The 23,751-nt window shown below is 44.8% G+C and overlaps 2 protein-coding genes across 2 annotated transcripts in view; one reads left to right on the top strand and one right to left on the bottom strand.

Moving 5' to 3' along the window:
* Positions 1-651: 651 nt before the first annotated feature.
* On the bottom strand, positions 652-1,191 carry LOC134138951 (uncharacterized; the record flags this gene model as incomplete). The annotated part of the gene is made up of 2 exons (XM_062573142.1): positions 652-806; positions 1,134-1,191. Coding segments are annotated over 2 exons (213 nt in total), but the record flags the coding sequence as incomplete, so codon positions are not given.
* Positions 1,192-1,390: 199 nt separating this feature from the next.
* The window catches only part of ASXL2 (ASXL transcriptional regulator 2), a 133,084-nt gene continuing 110,723 nt past the window's right edge, over positions 1,391-23,751 (top strand). Inside the window, exon 1 of the mRNA XM_062573357.1 lies at positions 1,391-1,645. Coding sequence (XP_062429341.1) covers positions 1,589-1,645 — 57 coding nt within the window. The 5' untranslated portion in view covers positions 1,391-1,588. The remainder of the gene's footprint in view (positions 1,646-23,751) is intronic.

Genomic DNA, 23,751 nt, shown 5'->3' with positions numbered 1-23,751 from the left:
GAGGTTGGCGGCAGTGGGGGAGGGGAGCTGGGGGGTCGTTGGTGGCGGTTGGTGGCAGTGGGGGAGGGGAGCTGGGGGGTCGTTGGTGGAGGTTGGTGGCAGTGGGGGAGGGGAGCTGGGGGGGTCGTTGGTGGCGGTTGGCGGCAGTGGGGGAGGGGAGCTGGGGGGTCGTTGGTGGCGGTTGGCGGCAGTGGGGGAGCGGAGCTGGGGGGTCGTTGGTGGAGGTTGGTGGCAGTGGGGGAGGGGAGCTGGGGGGTCGTTGGTGGAGGTTGGTGGCAGTGGGGGAGGGGAGCTGGAGGGTCGTTGGTGGCGGTTGGCGGCAGTGGGGGAGGGGAGCTGGGGGGTCGTTGGTGGAGGTTGGTGGCTGTGGGGGAGGGGAGCTGGGGGGTCGTTGGTGGAGGTTGGCGGCAGTGGGGGAGGGGAGCTGGGGGGTCGTTGGTGGCGGTTGGTGGCAGTGGGGGAGGGGAGCTGGGGGGTCGTTGGTGGAGGTTGGTGGCAGTGGGGGAGGGGAGCTGGGGGGGTCGTTGGTGGCGGTTGGCGGCAGTGGGGGAGGGGAGCTGGGGGGTCGTTGGTGGCGGTTGGCGGCAGTGGGGGAGGGGAGCTGGGGGGTCGTTGGTGGAGGTTGGTGGCTGTGGGGGAGGGGAGCTGGGGGGTCGCTGATGGCGGTTGGTGGCTGTGGGGGAGGGGAGCTGGGGGGGTCGTTGGTGGCGGTTGGTGGCAGTGGGGGAGGGGAGCTGGGGGGTCGTTGGTGGAGGTTGGTGGCTGTGGGGGAGGGGAGCTGGGGGGTCGCTGATGGCGGTTGGTGGCTGTGGGGGAGGGGAGCTGGGGGGGTCGTTGGTGGCGGTTGGTGGCAGTGGGGGAGGGGAGCTGGGGGGTCGCTGATGGCGGTTGGTGGCTGTGGGGGAGGGGAGCTGGGGGGTCGTTGGTGGCGGTTGGCGGCAGTGGGGGAGGGGAGCTGGGGGGTCGTTGGTGGCGGTTGGCGGCAGTGGGGGAGCGGAGCTGGGGGGTCGTTGGTGGCGGTTGGTGGCTGTGGGGGAGCGGAGCTGGGGGTCGCTGGCGGCCGTTGTCGGCTGGCGGCAGCGGAGGCGGCGACCGCCGGCGGCCGCGGACGACCCCTCAGGGGAGCGGCCGGCCGCAGGGCGCCTGCGCGGCGGCGGGGGGAGGGGAGGGGCGGGGCCGGTGCGCGCGGCGCGGCGCGGCGGGGAGGGGGAGGCGGTGGGGGGGGCGGGCAGCGCCCTTTGGCAGCGGCGGCGGGGCGAGGGCGCAGGCGCGGGGCGGGGCGGGGCCGGCCGGGCGGCGGCCCCGCCCCCCCCGCGGCCGGTACAGTAGGAGGAGTCACGCGGGTGGGGGGTCACATGACCGCGGCCCTTTACAGTAGGATCCCAATATGGCAGCAGCGGCGGCGGCCGCGGGGGGAGTCGGCGCTGGGAGCGCTCGGACCTAGGGCCGCCCGCCCCTCTCCCGCCGCCGCCCTCCTCCTGCTCCCGCTCCGCCGGCACCGCGGCGCCCTCCCGCCCCCTCTGCCCCCCGCTGCGAGCGGAAGGAGCGCCGGGAACTTCGGAGCCAGCTACGCCCCGCCGCGTCCGACATGAGGGAGAAGGGCCGCAGGAAGAAGGGCAGGACCTGGGCAGAGGCCGCCCGGACGGTACGCGGAGGCCGCGCCGCGGGGGCGGGAGCCCGGAGGCCGCGGGGGCGGGTCGGAGGCCTGCCGGCTGCGCCGGGTCGCGCGGGCTCCCTCCTCCGGGGGGCGGCCGCTCCTGTCGCTCGCCGCCGCCGTGGCGGCCGGTGCCCCGGGGGGAAGGGGCCGGCCCCGGCGGGCCGTCGGGCCGCGCGGCCGCTCCCGTGGAGCTGCGCCGCGCTGGGGAGGCTCCAGCGCGACCCGCCGCCGCCTGAGCTGCGGCGATTCGCGCGTGGGTCCGAGCCAACTTTTAAATTAATACGTTACAGTGAGCTCGAGCTGTTATAGGACGATCCGGCAATGCACATTTTTGTCCCCAAAGCCGTCAGGTCTCGCTCGTGAGCGGGCATCAGGCGCAGCGGCAGCGGCTTTGCCACGGGCCGGGCTCTGTCCTAGTCCCGCCTGAAGCCCGTGTCACCCGCCACGGGCAGCCCTGGCCTCAGCAGAAGGGTCAGTAGAGCCTCAGTGTCTGGCAGCAGGTGGGTTTGAGGGGGTAGCCTGGTATTCTTCAAATAGAAGTGAGGTACTGCAGAGTCTGCATAGGCAGTTAATCCGTCTCTGCCTACAACTTCGCCCTAATGCTTTTATTTGAATAGGGTTTTCTTTAACTTTGACCTGTTCTCCCATTGCTTAATATTTCTAGATGCAAATTTAGATGGGGAACTCTTTGGGGAGGGATTTCCTCTTTATGTTTGCAAAATGCTGTGAGTAGTAAGACTCTTAAACAATATTGCAAAACAAGTGACATGAAGCTATTTTCAGTGTTCTGTGTGTATTAATGTCTTTCACACAGGAAAACTTGTTGCATTAGGGGCAAGTGAATTACCTCATGTCGATTCACCCTAGAAGGAGAACTTTGATCTTCTGATTCCTGAGTCCAGCAGTGCTTGTTACTATATTATATTTAAGGCAGACTTGCATATAGTTTCTACTTGGAGCATGCGTGTTGAAGAATGGATAAATGAAAAGGGAACTTAAGTAGCAGGAGAAGCATGAGATAGAGGAAACTGAACAAGTGCATGCTGCAGGAGGAGTGGAACAGAAGCAGTGAGTTGTGAAAGTACACCATGTGCTTGTAAAATACCTGCATTTGCAGTGGAGATTCAAATCTATTTAATAGGAGGAGGAGTTCTGGTTATATCATAAGCATTCTGGAAGAGGTATCTGTTAAAACAAGACTTGGAAAGTCTGACTAGAAAGCAAATGTAACAGGCATCTGCAGTTGACACTTTCAAGTGCTAACTTTTGATAAATAGTAATTTATTTGGACTTTGTATTTACAATTTGAAAGGCATCAAAACAGCTGTCCTTCGTCTGAGGGGTATGATACAGTTACCTTTTAATATAGGATGCATCTCTTAAGTGGATATTTTGGTTTCTCTGTGTATGTTTTTGTGTATCTTTTAAAATTTGTTTCCAAAGTAGAATGAAAATTTCACGTGTAGGGTATCCACGTGTCCAGATCTCTTTAACTGCCTACATGCATCACTGTTCATACTGTACACACTGATCTGTTTTAAAGTCTGCATCAGTGCTAAAACACATACTTAGAAAAGTGGCACTGAAAAGTGTCAAAACTGAAAGTTATGTGGTATTCTAGGTAGCCAGAAAATAAGAAAAGATGAACTTCTGTTGTGGCAAATACTGCTATTTGTATCTTCAGTGGCAATGTTAAAATGTTCTGGTCAAACTCCAATTCCATCTTCTCTTTTCAAAAAGTTGCTGTGCATTTTTTTGGAAATAATGTATTTTGATTCTTGTCCTAGCTTGTGTACTTGCAGTGGCATTTCAGCTGCCAGTTCCTGAAGTTCATAGGGTATGTTATATAACTACATTAAGAAAAATGGCAACTCTTAGGCATTCTGTTCTCCTCATGAAAGATAATATAAAACTTACCTCAAACTTGGAAAGTCTTTCAATTTATATTCAGTGTAGTGTTACATCTCTGCACTTTTTTGTGGAGTTGATTCTTTGCTAGTTTAGCTCTCTACACTACCTGACTATGGGGTGGAGTGAGCCCTGATGGTCAAAAATAATCATGCTGGCTGGAGGGTTGGGGGGCTTCGGTGCTGTGTATTTAGCTGCTGGCAAGCCATAAAGGTAGCTGTGCTGTCGTGCTGCACTGTAATGGTTACTGAACCCAGCTCAAGGTCATTAAAGTTGTTGTTTCTGTGGCGATTCTGTCCCGTGTCTGCCTCCTTGCTGTGTCTGTTGCATCACCACTGGTGCTTGTAGGTTATTCAAGGAAGTAACACAGCAGAAAACTGTGATTATGGTTCTAGTTTGGCTTTATGCCACTTTAATTTTTATAATCAGCTATCTGGAATCAGGTATTTCCCAGTGAGAGAGAGGTGGTGGGAAGGGAAGGGGGCAGGAGTTATCAAGGTAGTTTCTCTGAGTTCAGGTGTTATGAAATACAATGTTAGTCTTAAATCAGGTGTTGAACATCAGAAGTATCATCTGTCTGAGTTTAAAAAACAAACAAAACTTGGGTAGGTGGTAGGTATGTGAATAAGACTGATTCAGTAGGACTCAAACTGTTCTTGTTCTTATATGTCTAGGAACATTAGTTGGAGCAAAATTATAGTGTAAAATAAGGACAGAGTTCCTTGTGAGGGTAGTGCATTGAGGGAGGAAGTTACTGTTGATAAACAACCTTTTTTTCTTATTTCCTGGCTCATTCAGCAAGTGTGCAGCTGCAGATGACTAACTTGTGACTTTTCTTGGGACAATGGCTGGGTATCCCTGCAGTTAAAATAAAAAACTTCAAGAAGGTAAGAAGCTGATACTCTGCAGTACTCAAGTTTGAGATAAATGCACTGGACTATGCTCTTCAGAAATGGTCTTGTAGCTAAGCAACCAAATTGCAGAAAGACACCAACGGGACAGTGTGTTTAGAGAAGACAAGAGGATATATTAACATTATCTTGATTCTGTGCTCAGCTGTGTGTTAAACTGTATATTCTTTGAAGACTAGAATACATAGATTAGGTCTATATTGATAAAGTTAACAGCTTCAGGGTTTGTTTTCTTGTCCTGAGGCAACCTCCCACAGTTTATACATATATCCTTTTAGTGTTTGTAACATGGTGACTGCATTTGTTAGCACAGGCCTGTGCTAATTTTTGGACTGTACTGAGAACTTGTCTGGGCTCAGCTCGTAATCTCAGACAAGTTTGGGGCAGGGACCTTACCACTAACATAACAGTGTGGATGGTGAGTTAGTGCCAGTGCTGTGCCTCAGTCTCAGTTAGCTAACTGGTGTGGCTGTGGAGCACTAGTGGTTCTTAGAAGGCTTGTTGCATAACTGATGCTTGTTACAGCTGGTGCGGGTAGGTGAGAACAAATATGCAGTAGTACTTGCTTTGGTCTGATTTGGATATGCGTTATTATCTTATGTGAACTGATACTCACCGTGCTTGTGGTTGAAGGGGGCTGGTATGTAATGTTATGTCTGTGCTCGTGAATGTGGTAACAAGACTTTGTGTTACGCAGCAGAGGAGTTTTGCATTTTCTTTTTGGTTGCTGAGGGATTTGTGTTGTTGCTCTTGTACCCAGCAGAGACTCCTAAAGCAGGAAAGGATCACTAGAACAGCAGAATGCTCTGTGCACCTTTGTCTTCTGCTCTGTTATGTGGTAGTGCACTGTAACTTGCAGGCTATTATGGTGTGTTAGTGGCCTGCTTAAATCAGGACAAGAAATCCTGTTGCTGGACACAAGCCACAAACAAGCATTGTGCTTCATGTGCGTGGAGAAAGCGTACACTGTCATGTGCCAAGTTTGAAGGAATTTAGTATTTGTTTTTCATGGGAAGTCCCCAAGTGTGACTTGACAAAATATTTTTTCACTGTGCAGCTTCAAAATGTTGAGGCCTAGGAGCTGTATGAATATAGACTGAATGCTGACAGAAGACTGTCTCTTTATAAATGCTTTTTGACCAGGATGTCAAAAAAGTGCAAAATGCAATGTTTCATGCTTCCTGCTCATGAGATCAAGATCCTGCCACTGCTCCTTTTTTTTTTTTTTTTCCTTTTTTTCCCTCCCCCTCCCCCTTGTGGTGACTTTCTGTTGAGTTAAACTGGCATTTTTGTTGGCCATGGAAGGTGAAGAATTCTAGTGTCAGAGCATTTGGATAAGCAAATAGATCATAAGCACCTTGCAATGAACTTCTTGAAGGCACAGCTATCCACTGAGTATAAATGCTGTCATTATACTGTAAGTCATTGTGCTGCTTCTTCTGGCAACTCTTATGATACGAAGCCGATTCCTCTCTTGCTGTAGAGGTCTGTATGGGTCACTTCTCTCTACTTGAATAAAAGGAAAAGACATGCCATCTCTGAAACTGATATTGCAGCACGTATGATCCGATTTGGTGTTCAAGTGCTATGTCAAACAAGCTTTCTACTTGATTTTGCGCTTACCTTACTGCATTATCGTATTCACTAGAGGAGCAAATGTCATGTTTTTTACAAGCTGACTTTATTAAGACTTATGAAGGGCTTATTAAGGTATAGTCTTCTGGATAGTGATAGAGAAAAAGAATAGTGTAAGAGATTGAGGAATGGCATTCTTCCCTGCTTTTTGTTAAAAAGCATACGCAGAAGAGAGGATGTAAGAGCCTGAACCATAGGAAGTTGTCTGCTTGTCTACAACTGCATGAGCCATTTGCTCACTCTTATTCCCAAAATTGAAAATCTATAAGGCTTCAAAGGCTACTGCAAAATATACTTAAGTTCAGAGGATTCTACGAAACGTTAATGGCAGTGTTTTGAGAATAATTTGAGGCTGACTAGAAGAGACTGATTAGCCTAGTAGCCAATGCAGTTATCTTCTGCTGCTAGTTATTTCAAGTGTCCAACTACAGCTTTTCAATTATAGGTCAACAGAACTCGATTGTACTTTCTGACTTTTCTCAGACAGAAGTAGTATTTCGTTTAGTTGGATACAAAATGCAAATGATGCCTGAAGTGGAATGATCAAATCTCCGAAGGAGTAGTGAAATGAAGAAATCAATTGGAACAAATCTGGAGGATGATGTGGAACGCAGGGCCTTTCCTCTTGAATTTGAGAGCTAGCATTTTGGCTTTTAGTGAGGAAGCTTTGCAGAAGGTTAAATGATTAAACAAACTTGAAAATTGTCCTGATAGTTGAAGCAGCTAGTTGTGTGTGTTTAAGAATCTGCTATGAGTAACCATAGCTTATTTCCCCATCTTAAATCTATGTCCAGGTACAAGACCATGCCTCTCAGAAGACTGAGGACAAGAAGCTGTGGCTTAATCCAGTTACATCTGTCAAGCTTTTGCAGAGATTAATGCAGGGAGGTACAGAGCAGTTGAAAGCCATCGACCCAGTGACCAGCCATCTATATTGCATCATCCTGCCACATGCTTAATTTATGACTCTGCTGGCTAGGAAAATAGCAGGGCAATATTTCTATAGATGTAAATTCATAGCTGCACAAAGCAGAACAAAAGCCTATTCACTTTGTCAGAGGCTAACAGAGAATTGCAGTTTTCTTCACCACTTAGTCATGTTTTTCTCTTGTTGACTGTAGCACTTGGTTGTATTCTTCTGGCATTTTTTTCAAGTCCTTATTTTTTAAGGACCTTCCTTCACAGTCAGCAATTGCTCTGTGAACGCAAACTGTGTTTTGATCCAGTGTAGCTAGTATACTCTGCTATGAGTTCTTTTTGGATGCTAAAAAAGATTGATATGACAATAGAATTTGGAAAGGTTGAAATGGACAAATAACCCACTTTAATTGCTCTAGTGAAGCTAGGAGACTACAGAATTTGTCATTCTTCTAACCAAAGTAATCCAATTCTGTGTCTGTTGTTTTAGAAATTGATTTCCAGGTCAAATGTGTGCGTTCCTGCTGGGGACTTCAATGACTTAAAGACTTCAAAATCCTTGTGAATTATAGGGAAACACATACCAACTGCTTTAGACTGCAGATGTGCTTGCCCTGGCTAGAAGTCAGTAAGTTTGTTTGCTGGCTTTGTGGCAGAGGTATGGAGATAATCGGACTAGTGACAATATAAAATTATCTATACTTTAGCAGAGTATTGCATCGTTATTTTTTGCTTCTTTTCTTAATGCGTGACAGGGCTGGCCCTTGCTCTGCAGGAAGCGAGTGGTGGAGTCTGTCTTCAGCAAAATGCTATAACCCTCAGCACAATCCGTGAATCCATGCATGCTATTTCCCCCCTGCGCTGAGCAGGCTGGTGGCAGATGCAATAGCACAATGCAAAGGAAGAGGAAATGCAGAATACCTGTGCCTGGCAGGGGAAACTCTGCCAGCTGGCAGGTACGAGGGCTAATACTGGTACATGTGATGGCAAACTTGGAATCAGAAGTTTAGGAAAGTGTCTGCCTAGTTTTGTGTGTCATCAGAGTAAGTGGTGTGTTCTTGTCACTCCTCTGCCTAGGATCCTCTGTCCTGAGAAAGCATATACAGGAACTCCAAATATTTCTGTGCAAAATCAAAGTCAAGTAATGCTATTAAAATAGCTTGAAGTGTGTTTGGAGGAAAACTGACAGGATAATTGAACCAGTGGTAAATTTCTTCAAGAATGCCTTATATTTAATCCAAGATTTTTTTTTCTTCCCCCCTCTTCTACTTCAAGAAGAAGCATATTTTCCTGAAGATGTCATTAGTGAGACGCTTAGGGGGGTAGGGAGCTGAACTCTTACTAATGCCTTGCATATTAGATGCACTCTGAACTGAAAGGGGTACTTCTAGTTTCATCCAAAAGGAATCTGCTTTTTATATTTGTTCCAGTGGAAAGAGAACTCAAGCAGAATAAGTGGAGGAATCTGGGAGACTCGCATTGTCAGCTCTCTTGATCCAAGCTGAAACAATAACGTTGACTTAACAGGTAGATGTTACTGCCCAAATATGCAAATATTTTAAGGTTTTCCTATGTCTTTTAGAGTCAATTCTGCATGTGCCTCTATTGCCTACAACACATGTTAAAGCATACTGTGTTAGTAAAAAGAAGCTGATGTCTGACCTATCCATCTCTTTTGTACAGTTGTCAGATTCTGCAGTTATGTGGTTAGTCTGACTGGACTGTTTAAGGAGTAAAGGTTTGGAGAGCCAGGAACAGTAAAGCCATTTTGTGTAATTCTACCCATCCCTCTGAAATGTTGCTGCTGCCGCCACCTGTGGAATCTTCTTAAAAGGTCTAATCTGAATTAATTTCCTCCGAAATGAGACAGCTTTATTAGAACATATTGAAAATAAACTTTTGCAGTTATTATTGATGGTCTTTCAAATAAAATGTGAGAAATTAGGTAAGTCTGTGAGAAATCAGATAAGTAGTTATGTTTACTGCTTTTATGTTTTGCTGATACTATGAAACTCGTTATTCTTTATACAGAAATAGAGAAATACAACTGGTGTGTGTAGAGTTGAATGGAGAAGAAAATTCAGAGGACTGAACGTGTGAGCTTATCTCTTGATACCTGTGGCAATAAGATCAAGATTTTAAAAAAATTATTACAGTATTTCAGTGCAAAAGTCAAGGAGTGTCAAATACCACCTGCTAGCTTCATGTTTAGACAACACAGGAGGAGGTGTAAACTTTGGAACTTCCTTTTACAGTGTTGTGCATGTTAAAGGTTTACATGGGCTTGTGGAAATCTTTTTTCAGGTTACTGGATATCTGTGAACTCCATCTCTTTCCTGAAGCCCCTAATAATAAGTATACCATTGCAGAATGAGAGAACAGCCTGGAAAGTGTAGTTTTATGCTTATTCTATTCCTGTATTCTCATCTTGGAATCTCCTTTTCTCCAATGTTGAAGGCAGGATGCTGAATAATCAGAGAGGATAGACCCAGCCCCAGAATGGCCCTGTTGTATACAAATTACTGCAAAGTATTTAGGCCAGTTTCAAGCTACTAGAAATGTTTCTTGCTTTTCCCTTGTGCACAGAAGATTCCCTTGGGCTACTAAGGGAACTAACTACTGGCAAACATTGCAAGATGATCCTTTACTGTCTTTAAAGGTTGAGGTGAGTGGGGAAGTCCATTTGGCAAGGGATGTCAAGGACAACAGGAAGGGCTTCTTCAAAGGCATCAGCAGCAAGAGGAGGACTAGGGAAAATGTGGGCCCGCTACTGAACGGGGCGGGGGCCCTGGTGACAAGGGATGCAGAGAAGGCAGAATTACTGCATGCCTTCTTTGCTTCAGTCTTCACTGCTAAGGGCAGCCCCCAGGAATCCCGTAGCCTGGACGTGATGGAGAAAGTCTGGAGAAGGGAAGACTTTCCTTTGGTTGAGGAGGAAAGGATTAGAGACCTTCTGGGCAGGCTAGACATCCACAGATCCATGGGATCTGAGGGATTTGGTGGATGTTGTTGTCAGGCCACTCTCCATCATCTTTGAAAGGTCCTGGAGAACTGACGAGGTGCCTTAGGACTGGAGGAAAGCCAGTGTCACTCCAGTCTTCAAGAAGGGCAAGGAGGAGGACCCAGGAAACTAAAGGCCAGTCAGCCTCACCTCCATCCCTGGAAAGGTGATGGAACAGCTCATTCTGGATGTCTTCTCCAGACGTGGAGGAGAAGAAGGTGATGAGGAGTAGCCAGCATGGATTCACCAAGGGGAAACCCTGCTTAACCAATCTGATAGCCTTCTATGATGGAATGACTGGCTGGGTAGATGAGGGGAGAGCAGTGGACGTTGTGCCCCTTGACTTCAGCAAGGCTTTGGACACACGCTCCCATAACATCCTCCTAGAGAAGCTCTGGAAGTGTGGGTTAGATGAGTGGACAGTGAGGTGGCTTGAGAAGTGGCTGAAAGGCAGAGCTCAGAGGGTCGTCATCAGTGGCGTGGAGTCCAGTTGTAGGCCTGTGGCTAGTGCAGACCCCAGGGCTCAGGACTGGGTCCCATCCTGTTCACCTTCTTCATCAAGGACCTGGATGAGGGGACAGAGTGCCTCCTCAGCAAGTTTGCTGAGGATGCCAAGCTGGGAGGAGTGGCTGACACACGTGAGGGCTGTGCTGCCATTCAGAGAGACCTGGAGAGGCTGGAGAGTTGGGCAGAGAGGAACCTCGTGAGGTTCAACAAGGGCAAGTGCAGGGTCCTGCACCTAAGGAAAAATAACCCTAGGCACCAGAACAAGCTGGGGTCTGACCTTGTGGAGAGCAGCTCTGCAGAGAAGGACCTGGGAGTGCTGGTGGGTGACAAGTTGACCACGAGCCAGCAAGGTGCCCTTGTGGCCAAGAAGGCCAATGGTCTGCTGGGGTGCACTGGGAAGAGTGTTGCCAGCAGGTTGAGGGAGGTGATCCTGCCCCTCTCCTCATCCCTGGGGAGGCCTCATCTCGAGTCCTGTGTCCAGTTCTGGGCTCCCCAGTCCGAGAGAGACATGGAGCTACTGGGGAGAGTCCAGCATAGGGCTATGAAGATGATCAGAGGGCTGGAGCGTGTCTCCTGTGAGGAACGTCTGCGAGAGCTGGGCCTGTTTAGCCTGGGGAAGAGCAGACTGAGGGGGGATCTTATCAATGTGTATAAGTACCTGAAGGGAGGGTGTCAAGGGGACAGGGACAAACTCTTTTCAGTTGTCCTGTGTGACAGGACAAGAGGCAATGGGCAGAAGTTGAAGCACAGGAAGTTCTGCCTGACCGTGAGGGGGAATTTCTTCCCTGTGAGAGTGACAGAGCACTGGAGCAGGCTGCCCAGAGAGGTTGTGGAGTCTCCTTCTCTGGAGATCTTCAAGGCCTGCCTGGATGCAACCTTGTCTGCCATGCTGTAGGTGACCCTGCTGAGCGGGGAGGTTGGACTAGATGATCTCCAGAGGTCCCTTCCAACCTTACTGATTCTATGATTCTCTAATTTGGCATTTATGTTATGGCATATATAAAAGATGTCATGCAGTTGAGTAGCAACAGGATTAAGGTCTGATCTGTTTGCCAGCTCTCTGGTGGTTGCAGCATGTCTTTATCTTGAGTTAAACTTCAACTGAAAGAAGTGGGGAGCATAAGAGAGCTTAAGTGCAAGAACTGTGCTCTGCCATATGTAACACTGAAGTCAGCATAACCTTTGCCTTGCAGTTAGACAATATTTTGATCTTATGTAATTCTATGGTAGTTCTATGTAGGACATCCAAAGGAATCCTCATTTAAACGATGGTTTCGTTCACTTTAGGACAGACTGATATGACTACTGGTAAGTTCCAACCAAGGAGTCCGACAGCATTCATTTCCATGATGCAGCTTTTGTTTGGCAGGAGCTGTATTTCCAGAATAAAACTTTATTTTCAAGAGCACAAAATAGTTTACTGCTGTTGCTAGTAACTACACAGTGTCCTAAAGCTGTTGTTAATTGTGCTATACACATTAGATGCTGTCTTACCTTCTAACAACTGTGCTGGCTCTACTGGAGTGTAGGTGAACTTACTTACGTTTTGCAAGGTTCTGAATACAAACTTCATTTGATAAGATACTCTTTTTCTGACAATTCCTGTAACCAGCATTCTGCTAAGAAAAACCCCTGTCCTCCCCCTCTCCAATGTGGGGAGATTTGAACTCGCTCTTAAGTCTCTCATAAGATACAGTGATAAACATTACCTCTTATGGCTTGCAGTTTTGCTCTTCACAAGCTTTTTTTTTTTTTGAGCTCCATGTATGCTCTGTCCCACTCTGTTATCCCTTGAGATCAACAAAACTCATCTACTCTCTTTTTTTAAGGTATTTTCTGGCACATGATGCACAAACTGAGTGTTTTTGAGATTTGTGGCTGCTTAAAAGCTCAAGGAGGCTAGTGTTCTTGGCAGCTGTGGCTCTTGCAATCTAGAGTCACAAGGAATAGATGCTTCAGCAGAATCCTATTGAAAGCAAAGAAGTGACCTGTCACTTGTTCGTTAAATAAGGATGTGGTAAGCACAAAGCCGTTCTTGCGTTATCCGTTGCTAGCAAACCTGGCAGGCAGCAAATGCTTCGGTAAGATGGTGCTGAGTGTTCTAGTTGGGGCGATGAGCTGAATGCCCAGCCTGTTCCTGTTGGTCTCTGCCCCAAAGTAGAGGTGTCCATGCTGCGCCTGAGGACTGATCACTGCAACGTGCTCTGTCATCTAGAATGGCAAGCTATGGAGCCAGCACTCCACAAACCAGTCGTGGCAAGCCCGATTGGATTTGGACAGTGCCACAAACCTATCTTGCAACTCATGAAACTTTCATTACCTTCTTCAAAAATAAATTATGGAGCAAATTAAAGGGTTGAAAATGGCTAGTTGTTGTCATTTTGAGAGCCCAGAGGCTTTTAAGTGGGTTTCTTCCAGAATCAGCTCCAGTCAAGTACTTAGTGCATGGTACAGATACATTGAAAGGTGCTGCAGGTTGTGTTATGCCCATTTTGATTACCAATATTTAATTTGCATCCATCCTCAGCATTTCTTTCTTAAAAATCCACTGTAAGACTGAGTGCCCTGCTGAAAGGGGTACTTGTAGTAGTCCTTCCTTCTTTAAAGGTATTTGCAGGAATAGATCTAGTTCTGCTTTCTTGTGTACTCCCTTATTAAAATACATAATGTTGTCATAATGTTGTTCTCTTCAGTGTATCAGCTGAATTAATTCAATTCTCATCTTAGCCCCCTTGTTGAAGATCTGATCCTCTTAGCATCATGAACAAACACTTTTCTTTCATTGTACTACCATAACATCACTTGAAGTACCTTTCAATGGTTAATATACAGGAAAATATGAAAATGCTTAGGTGCGGGTTACGTGAAAAACCCTGGAAAAACCAACAGCCTGTTAGTTAACTAGCAGCCTGAGAGCTATGTGAGAAGATACTTCTAGAATGCCACTGTGTTATCGATATCTGTCTTCAATCTTGGAGTACCTCTAAAGAGATGTTTCTAAAATGGTTTTCCATGCTCATGTTATGCTGAAAATGTAAGCAGGGGAGTACTGTACTAAAGCTGGAGGCTTTCAGCTTTTGGTATGGAAGTGGAAATTCTGCAGCAAAGTGGCATCCTGCTGACAAAGCTTTGAGTTGTGGATGAGCACTTAACTCCAGTAATAGACTAGTTTAATTTACATAGTTCTCTGCAAATACTATACCTTTCTTAAGCAAGCAGCTAATGTAATTCAAATTCCTTTTATTTTGATGTTTTGGGCTGCTGAAGCTTCCTGGCTGTCTTTGACTTAAGTCTACTTTAGCTCTCTATACCACTGAATGTTTTCCAGTGCTGAAAGGAAAGAATGAGCATTCAGGTTTCCTCTTTGCTGTAGGGGAAGGAATGTGGAAAAATAATATCCTTCAGAAGAACTGCCTAGTTCAAGTCATTTACCTATATCTTTCATGTTACTTAAATGAGAAAACTTGATTGCTCTAGTTAGCCCTAACTTTCAGGATCATGTCTTTGTCTTCTCAGTTTGTGGATATTTAAAAAGCTGGAGGGCAAGATGCCCGAGAAAGCATAGCAGAAGGCAGAATAGACTCTTCAGTAATGCTTAATGTATAACTGACATTGTACTAGAGGCTGAAAGGGGGGTAGGTTAGCTGAAGCTGGGATTCATGTGCATTGGCAGTTCTGCAAAATTCTAGTTGATCTTTATTTCTGTCCAGTTTTGTAGTTAGTTCTGCATGTCCTGAAGATACCAGTCAGATCACTCACAAAACAACTATGTGAAATATTGTCGAATTATAAATACTGATTGGATTCTCATGCCAAGACCAAATATGCTCTAATGCTTTATGCTTTAGAGCGGGCTAGATTTCTAATTGGCAGGAACTGATCACTTAAAAAAAGCTTTTGTTCAGAGACCTTTGACTGCAGCTACCTTACTCTTCTGTTACATAGAAGTGAGAGATTGCCCCAAATTTTGTTTATCTCCCACAACTTTTTGTCACCTATGGGTTCACATTCCTTATCTGTACAGTGGAATTTTATGATCTATTGGTGTCTTGCATGAAACTTGATTATTCTGCTATTTCTTTCATCAAGGTACTACTTGTATATGCTATCTTAAACTTTCTCTGGATTTCTGTTCCTATGTAGTTGAAGGAACATCACTGAGCTTCACAGTCCAAATGATGCCTTGTAGTCATCTGGATTTGTGCTTATGCTGCTGATGCTGCCTTAAAACAAGTACATCTGAAAAGGAAACATAAGGCACAGGGTCGTCCACTAGTCCCACACCTGGTGGTGGTGGGGAGAAATGTAAAAATCGTCTTGTGCCTGCACGTGTAGGAAGTATATTTATATGCTACCCATATAAGAACATGGAAGACTGGAGAGATAGGAGATAGTAATTTCTCTATATAAAACCGCTTAAATTGAGAACTTGGACTAGTGACCTAGAAACACTATGTTCTTATTCTCTCAGAATTGGGAGTTACTTGGTGTGCTTGGGAGAAGCCACCTCTTGCCCCAGCCAGTTCCAGGAGTTTGCTGCTACCTGCTGTGCAAGGTAGTGCTTCTAGTGCCTTTTACCAGTCTCCCACATGTTTCAGAGAGTGCTTTCCAATTCTGACATGGTAGCACTCAAAGAGCCTTTCTTGTCCACCTTATCTTCCAGCAGCAAAACAGGTGAGGTGAATAGTACGGCCTTGGGTGCAGTGCTTAAAGAGCAAAGCAGTGCTCAAGCTGTTGTAGGTCAGCAGCTCTGAGTCTTGCATGGGGTGACTGAGCCAAAGCAGAAGGGCACAGAGCAGAGGTGGTGGGGTAGGGTGGGCATGAGTGACTTCAGAACAGCCACTGAAATCATCTGCTGGGCGTTGTTAATTAACTGTCAGCATTTGATGCTTCTCTCATGGTAACATTTCAAGGTCTATCAAACCATATTTGAACACAATTGTGAGGTGCTGTAGGTACTTCTCTTTAGAGGCTAATACGTTGCTTGCAGAAGGAGATCAGCTAGACAAATAGCTTCATCTGATAGAAAGCTTCGCCTTTCAACTTTTCAAACAGAAGTGCAAGCTGTGAGCTAGTGTGAGCTCTGACTTCAGGCCAGAAGGCAATGAGCCTCCCAAGGTTTGAACCTCCCCACCTTGATTTCAGCTCTCTGACTAATGTGGAAGCTGAAATGGGTAAGAGGACCTTTTTTTCAGTAAGGACAAAAGATAATAAAAGATGATACTGTTTTACTATACTTTAGAAGACTGATAGATAGTCCTATCCTGATTTCTAGTATTGGAGGACAAATTTTAGAATCGAAGGCGCATAGTGTAAAAGTCAGGTGACCAGAAGTATCTCAAGCTTAGTTATTAGCACCAAGGGAAATTTTGAAATGGTATTTCCAGTGAGATTTTTCTCATTGTTAGTAATAAATATTACTCAGCTGTCACTTGTTGTGGTGACTTCAGTTAAGCTTATGCATTTAAGTCACTTGAAGTATTGTTAATGTAATGGTATTCATGAGCGAAGACAATTTTTGCTTGAAGAGGCATTTATAAAGTCTCTGACAAAAACACTGTATCTTCTATTGCTAAAGACTGCTATCTGAGACTCTTGAAATGGGACGGAGGAAGCAGTGCAAATCAAGTTTGTCTTTCCAGATCATCATTAAAGTGAGCATGTTGTTAACTCTCTGCATAGCACAAGCACCTACAGTCTAATGTGTAGTTGGGGTGGGGGGAGTACAGCTGCTTCTTCGAGTTCACGTATATAAACAGTCTGCAGATGTGTGCAGAATTGAATAGGATCCCAGATTCAAACCCTATTGTGTCGAATGGTAAAACCTTAAGGGAAGTATAGTTTTCCAAATAAATGTTAACAAATCCATAATGCTGCACTCTTCCACTTTCTTATAACGTGTGTTTTCGTGAATGATTTTTTTTTTTTTTTAATTTTCCTTTTTGGACTGTGTCTTTGCTTTAATAGAAGGATAATCCTGTTGCTAGGATTCTAGACTGGCCCACACAAGAGAAGCAATTACTGATTTCCTTCAGTTCTTGTGTGATATTTGCAAGTTGAAGACAAGTTTCCAAACTGCTGAGATTGCTGCTGCAGGATGGGAGATGTGTACAGGGCTCTGCCCTTGCACTGAGCTCTTCTCGTGGTTGCATGAGTGTCTGAAGCTGCTTGACAAATTTAATCATAAAATTTATCTGTTTTAACATACAGGGCAATTCTTTCTTTTAATTTGGATTAGATTCCTAATCTTGTTCCTGCTGCCTGAAGGAGGGGAGGTGTGATGAAGGTGCAGGCCCATCTTTCAGCAGCAGCATGGACACTTCATCAGCTCACAGAAGTTTGGCATTTTAACAGTACGTTGAATCACTTGAGACAAACGTGGTTTGTTTAAATTTTATAAAGCTTATACATGTAAAAATGGCAACTCTGCAGTATTTGCATCCAAATTCCGAAGCCTTGTGTTGTGCAGGATGACCAGAAGGTACAGCCAGGTGCGACTCGGGAAATCTGTGCAGTCCTAACCTATGGGATCGAGAACAGACCGTAAAATGAAACCACAGGTACTGTAACTTCTGAACATAGGTTTTTGTGTTTTATGTGTGTTAGCAACTAACCTATCCCTTCTACGGTTTTAGTTAACATGTTATTAGAGCCTTGTAAGAAATAACAGACAGCTGGTTAAAAGGGGTTTAGAAGATTTAAACAGACAAGAGAATGGGCTAGTGTACTAACCTGAGCTGGCAGCAGAAGTGTAGTAATATTAGACATGAAAAAATAGCCATAAGGGCATGAAATGGGAGTTGCAGGATGTTAAACATCAGCTTTTTCCAAAAGCCATTGAACTGACTCTGTAGTAGTGGAAAGCCATAAAGCTAGAGCTTTTTCTGGGAGATGTGTATACAGAAGATTTTAGCTCTTTTTCTGTGGGTTTTAGTTCTGTAGAGGTGGCAGTGGGACATCATTTCCTAGCTGCTTATGTTTTGGTGAGTCTCCTTTGCTGCAGATATTCAAAACCTGTCTTTCTAACATGTTTGAGGTGACCCTGCTTGAAGTAGGGAGGTTGGATTAGATGATCTCCAGAAGTCCCTTCCAACCTTACCCGTTCTGTGATTGCGACCTTCTGATGTCACTTCTGGATTACTTCTGTATAACTTCTCAGCTGTTTTAAGCACTAAGAGAGAATATGGAGTATCTCTTTTTGTAGGTGTTAATCTGCTAATCCCCACTGACAGATTTACATCCCCTTTCCCATTTTGTACACATACAATTGCCTAAAGATGTTGCATTCAAGCCCACCCTTTCTAAATGCTGTTTTGTTTGCTGTTCTCTAAATTCAGGTATGTAAGCTCCAATTCGCAAAGTTTTAAGTTGTTTTGTAGAGGTGGTCACTTGGTTTTGCCCATAGATATGTATCCTAAACACAAAAGTTGCCCTAGAGTTTCAAGCTGATATAGTCCTGTCAAGCTTCTTTCAAACTGTTGTTTCTTTACTTAAAAATCAAGCTTAGCAAGCAGCTGTGTGGGAAATTTGGAAGTGTGGAGGGGCAAAGTGGCAGGCTTCAACGTGCTCATGAAAGCAAAGCTCATGTTGTCTTTCTGTTGGACAAGGCTTTCACAAAAATGAAGCAGTACTTCAGTTTTCACGTGGCTGTGTCCTTGAAATTAAATGTTCATAAATGTAGGCACTTCTGGAGCAGGGTTCCTATAGCTACACAGTATTCCTGTACCTGTATTCTTGTTCTACCTTACTATTTTGGGGACATTTCTTAGCAGAAACAAATAATGAGCTTCTGTGAAACTACTACCACAGTGTAGTGTGCTGCTCTCCTTTAAGTTCAGGTTGAGCTCAGAGTTTTGCAGTTGTCTGCCCTTGAGCTAAATCCTGATTCTCTGGAATCTTGCCTCTTTTTACTGTTTAGTCAAACACATTGAAAAATTGTGTCATGCTACAGGCATAAATGCTGTGTAAAATGATTAAATGCAGCAGTGTATTTAATGGCTCTTGGTTTCTAACAGTGTTGTCCATCCTTCTTGACCTCATTTTTGATTAAAACCTTGAATAGCATTTAGCTAATTGGATGAGTAGAAAAGATACTGCAATGTAGGTCAAGTCCTCTCAGTCCCTCTCTTCACTCCTCTCATTACTGCCAGTGAAACAGTATTTTGCATGCTGCCTCTGCCCAGTACGCTGTTTTGTAGTGGTGGACTGAAAAGGAATTTTGCGTACAGTTTGTTTTTTTTTATAGCTGACCTGTTTCTCTCTGTAAAACATTTGCACTGCATAAAGATTATTTCTTAATGAAGTAATATATAAGGAAACTTTCTACTATTTCCAAATTCTGTAGCTGGAATTGGAATTCTCCTTTTAGAAAAGAGTGACTAAAAGGTAAGCAATCTGTCAGATATGAGATTAAGATGTAACATAATAAGCAGATTTTACTACATAGCACTTGGAGCATGCAGTAGACTGAGCTAATAACTTTTCAAGCTGCTGTGGATTCCACAGCTTTTATGAAGTTTAAACTCTGTTTCCAAGAAGTACCAGGAAGAAGCCCAAAGTTAGAGAGGATGAACAGTGAAATTACACTCAAAGCATTGGAATGGGCAATTTAAATCTCCTTTATATGAATGAATAACCAGCAGCAGGAATTCAGAAGTGCATTTTTACTAAAGCTTGCAGAAAACATTCATGGATTGATGTTTTCTTTCATATCTTGGGGCATATTTCTCCCTTAAATCTTAATAGATTAAAAAAAAAAAAAAAAGTTGTGGTCAAACACGAGTTGCCAGCTTTTCTCTTACTTAGTATTTCACACCAATATTCAAAGTTGTGACAGTTGTTTGAGCGGAGTTTACTCTGAACAATCACTCAGAGCCTACTTAAACTGAAAATTTTGGCTAAAATCTTATTTCTGTCAAAGGATGAGTTATAAAGAGAAAAGACACTTGGTAGTATTACCCAATTGGAGTCATTCATGCTGGACAGGTCTGGGGGAGGGGGTGTATTTTTAATACCCTTAACAAGGGTTTTAGCTTCTGCGGTCATGAATGATTCATTGCAACTGTCTAAGGATCCTGCTGGCCTGTGGTGTAACTACATTTCAGTGAGGTGCATGCTAATTTGATGCATTGAGAATAGTGTGAAGCTATTAACCTTAGTTATATACTAAGGTTATGATGAAACCTTAGTTTCATCATATAGATGAAAATGTTTATTCATTTCATGTGACAAATAGAGCAGATTCCTTGTCATGATACTAATCCTTCTTTGTCTAGTAGTCAGCACTGAATACTGGATTTGGTTCAAGAGTTGCTAAATTTCCCGAAGACTTGGAGTTGAAACTAACTGAGAAGAACTTGATCCAAATGTAGTTGCTGGGGAAAAAAAGACAGTAGTGAAAGTCTTCAGAAGCTTTGTTTCTGGGTTTGTAGTTTCTAAGAGTATACTTTAGTCTGAAATTAATGTTTACATTTTGGTATTTAAAGACAGATAAAGGAAGGATAGATAGGAAAGATAGAAATGCAATGGAGATATGCAGATAACTTGGTTACCTGGTACTTTGGAAAAAAGGGACCTACTGTTTCAAAGCAAACTAAGTTTCAGAAGAATGAATAACACCTGTATGAACATTACTGTTTTCTCAATAAAATTTATATAGTTTTCATTAAGATTTGATATTTTTCATGTGTAAGAGTACTGAAAGTTGAACCTAATGGAGAAAATAGTGTTCTTCAAACTTTGAAGAAGCCCGAATAGCTAGGCAAGGCGGTGAGGGTATTCAAAGACAAAGGGGAAACCTTGATGACATACTAGACTGAGATGGCTTTGTCAGAATTGCTTTCTTTGCTCTGCTGTTCATGCTAGCAGATTCTTGGATAAGACAGTTCTGTGCTGTATACAATTCAGGGTTTTGGAATGTGAAATAAGTAACGGGTAATTAGGAATCCTAGTTTGCTTATGCATTTTACAGAATCACAGAACAGTTGTGGCAGAAAGGGACCTCTGGAGATCATCTAGTCCAACCTTCCTACTCAAGCAGGGTCACCTGAAGCATGTTAGGGTTGTGTCTAGGTGGGTTTTGAATATTTCCAGAGAAGGAGACTCCACAACACTCTGGGCAACCTCTTCCAACGCTCTGTCACCCTCACAGTAAAGAAATTCATCCTCATATTCAGGCAGAACTTGCTGTGGTTCAGTTTGTGCCTGTTGTTTCTTGTCCTGTTGGTTGGCACCACTGAAAAAGTCTGGCCCCATCCTCTTGACACCTTCCCTTCAGATATTTGTATACATTGGTAAGATCCCCTCTCCATCTTCTCTTTAGGCTGGACAGGCCCAGCTCTCGCAGCCGTTCCTCACAGGGCAGGTGCTCCAGCCCTCTGATCATCCTCGTAGCCCTATGCTGGACTCTCCCCAGTAGCTCCATGTCTCTCTTGGACTGGTGAGCCCAGAACTGGACACAGGGCTCGAGATGAGGCCTCCCCAGGGCTGAGGAGAGGGGCAGGATCACCTCCCTCCACCTGCTGGCAATGCACTGCAGGATACTATTGGCCTTCTTGGCCACAAGGGCACATTGCTGGTTCATGCTCAGTCATGCTCAGTTTGTCCACCAGTGCTCTCAGGTCCTTTTCCACAGAGCTGCTTTCCAGCAGGTCAGCCCCCAGCCTGCAGTGATATTCCTCTGTAGGTGTGTGTTTTTTTTTTTTTTTTTTTGGTGCATGTCTGTGGTTGAGTACAGAGCCCAGAGCTGTTGCCAGCACACTGAAGGATTTTCAGCCAAAGAAGTAAGGTCTCCTTGTTCCAGGGATACTTAGAGATGGAGATCCTGTCTTACCTCCTGTTTCAAGTAGACTCAGTTGCCTGTGTTAGAGTTAAGTTGCTTCCATCCTCCCCTCTTCCCAAATCCTGCTTCAAGGAGAGCGAGGCCATGTTGTATGACTGTGCTTTGGGTCTGAGGCTTGCTTGTGGTTGGCACTTGCCCTCAGTCAGTGGAGTTTAGCTGAATATGAAAAGAGCACTTTCATGAAAGTTTGTTTCGTGAATGTGGTATTTCACAAGCAGTGCATGCAAAAAGGATTCTTAATTATTCTTGGAAGCGGGTGTGACTTTTTTCTTGTGATAGTCAATGTTCAAGATGTATTTATTAGCAGAAATGTTTGGGGATACACAGGCAAGTGATGTGTTCCACTGTTTCACTGGAAAAGAAGTACCTGATTCCTGACAGCTCAATGCTATTTGGATTGTTATGTGGCATATTTGAAGTGTCATGAGCAGAGCTTTTGTGGCTGCCTGATGGCCTAACTTTCCTAAATGGAAATCTCTACCAGATTTTCTTTGCTTATTTGTTGAGCAGTTAGGGATGAAAGAGGCAGGGGAGTGCTTAGTTAATTCCTGTACTCTGGGTGAGGTGAAAAGATGTAGGAAAACAAAGGATGAAAGGAGCATGAATCTAATTCGCATCTTTTTAGGAAGAATTTAGATGAAATTTTTAGTGTGGAGATTTCTCCTAAGCTAAGGTTGAATCTTCAACTTTAAAGTGTTTTTTTTTTTTTTTTTTTGTAGCTGTAGACTAAACACAAATGTAAGGGTTGAGGTTCTCCTTGCTTTACTGCTAAGCTGTTTTCAATTATTATAGTCCTTTGTTTTGCTCTTATGCTGGTTAGTTTTGGGGTTCTCTTTATATGACTTCCCTCTTCTATTAAAGACCTGAAGAAAGAAGGGGTAAAATCTAGAACTGGAAAATTTTCTGATCTAACTAGTTAGGTATAAAAAGATACCATAACAGGTTAACTCTTCAACCAGAGATCTACTCGCTGGAAAGATTTGGGAGGAGTTCAGGAGTTAAGAGCAGTTAAATATCTCGCTACTTGCAGATATGCTAGCACGTTACACAAACATTTCATCTTGACTGCATTGATTTAAATAATGTCGACAGTCAGTACTGGCACTGTGGTTGGTTTGGTTTGGTGACATGCGGAGAAGTGTTTGGTATGTTTTCAGCATTAAAATTTGGCTGTACCAATATCCAGTACCAAAAAGTTTCTACGTGTAGAGACACCCATTTTATTCAGACTTGGTCTCCGTTGGCTTTGAAGGGTAGATTATCTTACAGCTAGACTACTGCAGTGTGTGAGAATTTCTGTAGATCTTAAGAGTTCCCACTGAGAATAGACAACTTTTACACTGGGTTTAAAATGATTTTTTTTTTGCCACTTCTGATCTAAAAAAAACTTCCTGAAAAAAAGGTGAAAGCTTCAGCAGGCTGATTGTTATGGTTTTTGGGTTAATAGTCCTGGAAAATGCATGCCGTATACCTCTGAAGCAGCAAACCCCTTGAGGAAGTGGTGTGGGTGTGGTTTGTTTTTCATAGAATCACAGAATCAGTAAGGTTGGAAGGGATCTCTGGAGATCATCTAGTCCAACCCCCCCTGCTCAAGCAGGGTCACCTACAGCATGTTAGACAGGGTTGCATCCAGGCAGGCCTTGAAGATCTCCAGAGAAGGAGACTCCACAACCTCTCTGGGAAACCTGCTCCAGTGCTCCATCACTCTCACAGGGAAGAAATTCCCCCTCACGGTCAGGCAGAACTTCCTGTGCTTCAGTTTCTGCCCATTGCCTCTTGTCCTGTCACACGGGACAACTGAAAAGAGTTTGTCCCTGTCCACTTGATACCCTCCCTTCAGGTACTTGCACACATTGATGTATAAGTACCTGAAGTCTTCTCTTCCCCAGGCAACAGAGGCCCAGCTCTCGCAGCCGTTCCTCGTAGGGCAGGTGTTCCAGCCCTCTGATCATCCTCGTAGCCCTACACTGGACTCTCTCCAGTAGCTCCATGTCTCTCTTGTCCTGGGGAGCCAAGAACTGGACACAGTACTCGAGATGAGGCCTCCCCAGGGCTGAGGAGAGGGGCAGGATCACCTCCCTCGACCTGCTGGGCAACACTCTTCCCAGTGCACCCCAGCAGACCATTGGCCTTCTTGGCCACAAGGGCACATTGCTGGCTCATGGTCAACTTGTCACCCACCAGCACTCCCAGGTCCTTCTCTGCAGAGCTGCTCTCCACAAGGTCAGACCCCAGCTTGTTCTGGTGCCTGGGGTTATTCCTCCCTAGGTGCAGGACCCTGCACTTGCCCTTGTTGAACCTCAGAAGGTTCCTTTCTGTCCAACTCTCCAGCCTCTCCAGGTCTCTCTGAATGGCAGCACAGCCCTCACGTGTG

This window comes from Rhea pennata, chromosome 3 (genome assembly GCF_028389875.1).
Source record: "Rhea pennata isolate bPtePen1 chromosome 3, bPtePen1.pri, whole genome shotgun sequence".
Lineage (NCBI taxonomy): Eukaryota > Metazoa > Chordata > Aves > Rheiformes > Rheidae > Rhea > Rhea pennata.
Note: the sequence above shows the minus strand (reverse complement) of the source record. Positions and strands in the feature narration are given on the sequence as shown.